The sequence below is a fragment of the Corythoichthys intestinalis genome, chromosome 5 (genome assembly GCF_030265065.1).
Source record: "Corythoichthys intestinalis isolate RoL2023-P3 chromosome 5, ASM3026506v1, whole genome shotgun sequence".
Taxonomy (NCBI): domain Eukaryota; kingdom Metazoa; phylum Chordata; class Actinopteri; order Syngnathiformes; family Syngnathidae; genus Corythoichthys; species Corythoichthys intestinalis.
Window position 1 is genome coordinate 2,658,713 of NC_080399.1, and position 7,322 is coordinate 2,666,034.

A 7,322-nucleotide genomic window follows, 5' to 3' on the forward strand; every position below is an offset into this window, starting at 1 on the left:
AAAAGTCGGCTAGCTTAAATGCTATGTCATGCTAATGTTTACAACATTTAGCTTACTTGCAAAACAAAAGTAAGCTGTCTTAAATGCGATGTAATGCTAATGGTTACAACAATTAGCTAACTCGCAAAGTAAAGGTCAGCTAGCTTAAATGCTATATAATCCAAATATTTACAACAATTGGCTATTTTGCACAGCAAAAATCAGCTAGTTTAAATGCTATATAATGCTAATGTTTACAAAAATTGGCCATTTAGCATTGCAAAAGTCAGCTAGCTTAAATGCTATGTCATGCTAATGTTTACAACAATTAGCTTACTTGCAAAACAAAAGTCAGCTGTCTTAAATGCGATATAATGCTAATGGTTACAACAATTAGCTAACTTGCATAGTAAAGGTCTGCTAGTTTAAATGCTGTGTAATGCTAATGTTTACAAGAATTGGCTATTTTGCACTACAAAAATCAGCTAGCTTAAATGCCATATAATGCTAATGTTTACAACAATTGGCCATTTAGCATTGCAAAAGTCAACTAGCTTAAATGCTATGTCATGCTAATGTTTACAACATTTAGCTTACTTGCAAAACAAAAGACAGCTGTCTTAAATGCGATGTAATGCTAATGGTTACAACAATTAGCTAACTCGCAAAGTAAAGGTCAGCTAGCTTAAATGCTATATAATGCAAATATTTACAACAATTGGCTATTTTGCACAGCAAAAATCAGCTAGCTTAAATGCTATATAATGCTAATGTTTACAACAATTGGCCATTTAGCATTGCAAAAGTCAGCTAGCTTAAATGCTATGTCATGCTAATGTTTACAACAATTGGCTAACATGCATAGCAAAAGTCAGCTAGCTTGAATGTGATATAATGCTATTGTTTACAACAATTGGCTAACATGCATAGCAAACGTTAGCTAGCTTAAATACTATATAATGCTCAAAGTTTTTCATCACTAGCGTAAGACCGGAACTCCTTTGTAACCGGGGACGACCTTTATCTCAAAAAAAAATAGCAGCGCAATTAAAGCTTTTTACAGCACCAACGATTGGCATCATAATTATATAAATTTGCGTCTGATGGGCGGTAACTTAACGGAGATAATACGGCATCATTGACTCCAAATTTCTGCTTTTAGATCCTCACTTCCTGAACAATAAAGAGATGTCGGATGTGACCTTTTTGGTGGAAGGGAAGCCATTTTACGCCCACAAGGTCTTGCTCTTCACAGCCTCAAATAGGTAACTTTCAACCAAATGTTAATTATGATCTGTATAATCTATAAAACAGGGCTGTCAAACTCAAATCAACAGGTGAGCAAAATCAATAATAACGGAGCAGGAATCGCCACAAAAGCAGCAGGAAGAGAAACAGGACATGGTCCTTCTATTGATCCGTGATCAAAGGAATCAAAAACCATTTTAACAAACATTTTTGAGCCTTTTAATTCCATGGCTGCCATTGACGGCGATAGACCTCCAATGCATTTGAAGTGGAAGGGTCGGAATCGACTACAATGTCTATTAGTGATAAAGTCGTTTAAATTGAAAGCAGAATGATTGGACAATTTGCACACAAAAAAAAATGATGTCTATCAATGGCACTCAAAAGAGTGAATGGAAATATTCTCATTTTTAAAAAATGTTGTATTACTTATAAATTAATTATTTTCATTATTTGTAATATTATTTTTATTTTAAAAAAAATTAAATTTTCCGTTAACAGGAAGAATGTTTTTATAACATTTCTCTTTTATTTTTTATTTATTGACATTTTTCAATTAAAAATTGATTTTTTTGTTTTAAACATAAAAACAAAATTAATATCTTTATTTTTCTAAATGTAAAACAAATGTTTATTTATTTTTTTTTTAAATAAAAGACATAATGGTAAATGTTTTTATTTTTGTTTATTTTTGAAAAGGAAATACAGTCCAAGTAATTTTCTACCAAAAACAGAAAAAACACAATATTTCTTTTTAATTCATTTTCAATTTTTTTTCTTTTAATATATACAACAAAAACAGGTATCAACAATTTTTTGATGTGATTTTTTAATTATTTTTTTTAAAAAGCAAATGAATAAAAACAGTAAATATTTTTATTTATTTATTTATTTTTAAACTTTTTTGTTTTTTGTTTTCAAAAGGAGATCCAATCAGTCCTTTAAAAAAAAAAAAAAAAAAAAATATTTAACAAAAAGAGGTAAACATTTTTTTTTAATCTATTAAAAATACATATATATATATAAACAGTAAAAAAAAAAAAAAAAACATTTTGTGACTTTGTTTTATTTTGAAAATAATATATATAGATAAAGTAAATATTGTCTTTTTTAGGATTAGGTTAGAAAATCCAATAAAAGTCCTCTTTAAAAAAATTAATAATAATATACAATATACACATATATATATATATATATATATATATATCTCATTTATTTACATTTTTCTCTTTTTTTAAAATCTATATTAAAAAAGCAAATATATGAATAAATAAAAACAGTAACTATTGTTTATTTGAAAAAAAAATATATATATATATTTTAAATAAAATCCAATAAGTCCAACTTTTGGTTTATTTTATATAAATATACATGTACATACATATGTAGTAAATTTTGTTTAACAAAAATGGGAAAAACACCATTTTTTTCCTTTTATTGGTATTGGTGTATTAAAAAAAGAAATAGTATTCTGTACAAATAAATAAACACTGTAAACATCTATTTTTCTTTCTTTACATCCTGTAATTTCATCTTTCATTGAGAACTCCAAAAACATTATTTCCATTTTATTTGAACAAGTCACATGCCACAAAAATAATGTCACAGTCTGGCCTTGTGATTTGAGTTTGACACTTACCCTCAAAAATATTCCTAACTTTTCATTTTTTCATGTCAAAACAAAATTTTCCCAACTTTTGTTTATGCAAAGGTTCAAAACTCTCCTGGCAAATCGACCTTGTGGCGAAAACACCTGCATTGAAATAAGCCATGTGAAATACCACATTTTCCAGGTATTGCGTCGACTTGCAACCGCATGTTTGTGTCCTAACACGATTTATATATCCTTTTCTTTTCCACTTCCAGCTTGTAATGCAGTACCTTTACTGCGGAGGAGCCGATGCGCTACACATTCGGAACCCTGATGTGATGGAGGTTATTATTGTTATGATTTGGCGCTTTAAGATAATCATCTGCAAAAACCCATCAGCACCTGGAGCTTTATTTATTTACTTTTTTTTTTTAATGAATCGATTTGGTTTGTTTGAATGCTAGCTTTTGTCGGCGTCCAAGTTCTTCCAGTTGGAGGCGCTGCAAAGGCATTGCGAGATCATCTGCACCAAGAACATCAACACGGATACTTGCGTGGAGATCTACAACCACACTAAGGTGCATATTTATTTTGGCTTAAATCACTTTTTAAAATATTAAAATCTAATGAAATGATTTGAATATTGATTGTTCTTTAAAAAAAAAATAATATATATATATATATAAATACATATATAATCATTATAATATTATTTATATATAATAAATGTCAGAAAATCTTAAAAATAATCAATAATTAATTAAATAATAAATGTAATACATTTCAATAAATTCAAATAAAATATGTATTATTTTAATTATTATTTAATTTTTATTTTTTAATTCTTTTATTTTTTAACCTTCACTCCCTTTTCCCCCCAAACTTTAAAAGACTCGTTAAAAATAATTTTTAAAAAGGAATTTTCGTAAATGAAGAACATTTTATTTATTTATTTTTCCATTTCAATTATTCTTTGAATAAATTAAGAGAGAATTTATATGTACTTAAAAAATTAATTATAAAATATAATAAAGATTCAAAAGGTTAAAAAAGGAGATACGTTTTTAAAAATGTGTATAATTAAATATATAGCAATATTAATCTTTTAAATTAGTAATATAAATATATAAATGTAATACTATAATAAAATATTAAAAATAAATATTTTAAAATATTTTAAAATGAAAGAGAAAAATGAAAAGATGTAATAAAATACATAAACAAAATATTAAAGAATTTAAATACAGTATAAAATAGTGTATGTATATATATATATGTATATATATGTATATATATATATATATATATATATATATATATATATATATATATATAAAATACAATTCAATAAATTACAAGAATATTTTATTTTTTTCAAATGTAAAATTCTTGTTAAAATGAACTGAAGCAAATGAAAAACTTTATTTTATTTTATTGTTTTTTAGTTTCTTTTTCCATCTCAAATATCTGAATAAATTAAAAAGGAAAATATATCATTTAAAATTTATTTTATTGTTTTTTAGTTTCTTTTTCCATCTCAAATATCTGAATAAATTAAAAAGGAAAATATATCATAAAAAAAAAATGTATAAAATATTTAACAAAAGAAATATTGAAAAGGTTGAAAAAGTAGATAATTATTTAATGTTTTAATATATTATAAATAAAAAAGTAAATTTTAAAAATATATTTTTTTAAAAAGAAAAATTAAAAGATGTGATCAACAAAATTTTAAAAAATGAAATGATGAAACTGATGTATAAAATAATTTCAAAAATGATTTTAATTGGGATGTTTTATGGGTTTAAAATTTAAAAGAAAAAAAATATTTGAGTATTTTTGCCAGTTTTTACATCAACAACATGTCTAAAATATTCATCATCCATTTGAAAACCGATTAGTCTGAGGCAGTCGCTCTACTTTTTCTCTCATCTTTCAGTTTTTGGACGCTCCCGACTTGGCCTCCTACATCGAAGGCTACTTCCTGAAGAACATGCTAATGCTGATCGAGCTGGAGCCGTTCAAGCAGCTGCTGTACGACGTCCCTCCGGACAGCCCCAGCTATGACGTCCTCCAAAATTTGGAAAGAACTCTGTCCGTCCGCATCCAGTCCATCCACTTGTCGTCGTCCAAGGGATCGGTGGTTTGAACTCTCAAAATAATCTTGGCTATAAAAATCAATAAATATATAGAACCTTTAGTACATTCGCGAGTTGCGATTTGTGTGAGCCTCCAGATCAGGGGTGTCAAACTGGCGGCCCGCAACATTTTGCGTAGCACGTGAAGGTAAATCTCGTGGATCGACTACGATTACCGCGAAAATCAAATTTATGTAAAATTTCCGTCTTCCATAAATTGGAAAATATCGTATTTTTGCAAACATGTTGTTCTAGTTTTTCGTGTTTTTTGCAGTTTTTCAAGTTTTTTTTTTCTTTTTCAGGGTTTCATTTTTTTGCATTTTTTACAATGTTTTGAATGGGGTTTTTTTTCATGATTTTTGCTTTTTTTGTGAAAATTATTATTTAAAACAAAGATATATTGCACGCTCCGAGTCAAAACTGATGGACGTCTATCGCCGTCAATGGCAGTCAGTGAGTTAAATGAGGAATGAGTGTTTTTGTTGTTGTTGTGTTTTTGTTTTTTTTCGCCACAATTTTTGTTGTCGTTGTTTTTTTCAGTTTTCTGTTTTTTTTAGGAGTCAGGGGGTTTCAATTTTGTTCGGTTTTTTTTTTTTCAGGTTTTCTATTTTTGCGTTTGTTTATTTTCTGTTTCTTTTTAACTTTTTTTTGTGTTTCGTTTTTTGTATTTTGCAGTTTTTAGATTCCCTCCTTTTTTAAGATTTTTTTTTTCCATTTTATTGTTGTTTTGTGGGGGGTGCTACAGTTTTCTTTAAAACTGTTTGTCACATTTTTTTTTTTTGCTTTTTACAAATAATTCAGTGATGATTCAGCAATTCAATTAGTTAAATGAGGAATGACTGTCGCGTTTTTTTTTTTTTTTTTTTCTTCACAATTTTGTTTGCAGTTTTTGGTTTATTTATATTTTTTTTTCAGTTTTTCAAATTTTTTTTAGGTTTTCATTTTTTTGTGTTTTGTTTTTTCTTTTTTTTTATGTTTTTTTTCCCAAAAATTTTTGTGATTTTTTTTTTTTTTTGTTTTTTTTTTTGCGAGGGTTATTTCAGTTTAGTTTTGTTGTTTTTTAGTTTTTCATTTTTTGCTTTTTTTCAAGTTTTTTAAACGTTTTTTTTTTCTTTTTTGTTTGTGTTTAGTTATTTTTTTTTTTTTTTGTTGCTTTTTCTTTTACGATTTTTTTTCTTCAATTTTTCTCACTTAGTTTTTGGAGGGATGGTTACAAAAAAAAAAAAAAAAAACTTTTTCACAAGATTATTTAAAACAAAGTGTGAATGAGTGTCGCTTTTTGTTTTTTCACAATTTTATTGTTGTTTGCAGTTTTTTTTTTTTTTTTTTACGATTTTTCAAATTTTTTTAGGTCTTCATTTTTTTGTTACTTTTTTTTTTGTTTGTTTGTTTTGTTTTTTTCCAGATTTTCATTTTCTTCATGTTTATTTTTATTTATTCATTTATTTTTTTTTACAGTTTTTTGTGTTTTTTGTTATTGTTGTTTGTAATTATTATTTAAGAGGAAGATTTATTGGCCTCTCCCAGTCACAATGAATCGGACATTCAGCACCGTCAATGGCAGTCTAAATGAGTTGGACAACATAATAATACTAAGTTTGACACCCCTGCTGTAGACGCTTTTTTAGCAGATAGCTAACTCAACGCTAAAATTTCTCAACATCTGTGGTAAGTCATTTGTTTCACGACGCCCGTAACGCCACTTAAGCGGCATCCGTCTCATTTTACGTGGAAATCAAAGCTTCGTTTTTCTCACGACGGTGTAAATATTGTTGATAGAATCAGATTTATCGATTATGTAAGTCAGTGTATATATCACAGATGTTTTCTTATGTGTCTTATTGTTGAATATTGCTGTGGAAACGCGTGTAACCGTTGCATGTCGAGGGGAGCAAAAAGTTGAGGCTCAATTTGTCATCGATCGGCATGTGTCTCTACAATCTCAAAGTGTGTTGTCATTCAATTGTCCGCCGCCATCGACGACGATGGACGGCGATGGCGCTGTAAGGGTTAAACATTAAATTCAGATGCGATCGGATGTGAATTGTGACATTTTTGTGTGATTCTTCCTTCGGTCTCTACTTCTTGCTGGGGAAAAAAAAGTGAAGATAACGTCCAAAAGGGGGCGCTGTTTATTCTGTTTTATATTTGAAAAACAAAGAATTTGCCTGTTAACACATCATAAATGAAAATAAAATAAAAATAAAATAAACAATTTATTTACACATAACTAACTGAGAGATGACGCTATTGTGGTCGCGACAACCGAGGTAAACTTTTGCCTCATTGCCGCCTGTCTCATCAAAATGGATTTTTTTTAGTCTTTCTTTTGTGGTGACCCTGCCTCGTGGCGGAGTTCACCTGGG

At 28.0% G+C, this 7,322-nt stretch overlaps 1 protein-coding gene across 2 annotated transcripts in view; it reads left to right on the forward strand.

The window, feature by feature from the left end:
* btbd11b (BTB (POZ) domain containing 11b) overlaps nucleotides 1-7,291 on the forward strand; it is a 147,437-nt gene extending 140,146 nt beyond the window's left edge. The window contains exons 13-17 of one of the 2 annotated variants that reach the window (XM_057837463.1): nucleotides 1,142-1,244; nucleotides 2,939-3,020; nucleotides 3,094-3,162; nucleotides 3,283-3,396; nucleotides 4,758-7,291. In XM_057837463.1, the coding sequence (XP_057693446.1) occupies nucleotides 1,142-1,244; nucleotides 2,939-3,020; nucleotides 3,094-3,162; nucleotides 3,283-3,396; nucleotides 4,758-4,967 (578 nt within the window). In that variant the 3' untranslated portion in view covers nucleotides 4,968-7,291. The remainder of the gene's footprint in view (nucleotides 1-1,141; nucleotides 1,245-2,938; nucleotides 3,021-3,093; nucleotides 3,163-3,282; nucleotides 3,397-4,757) is intronic. The other variant, XM_057837464.1, reaches the window with a different exon arrangement.
* The last annotated feature ends 31 nt before the right edge of the window (nucleotides 7,292-7,322 follow it).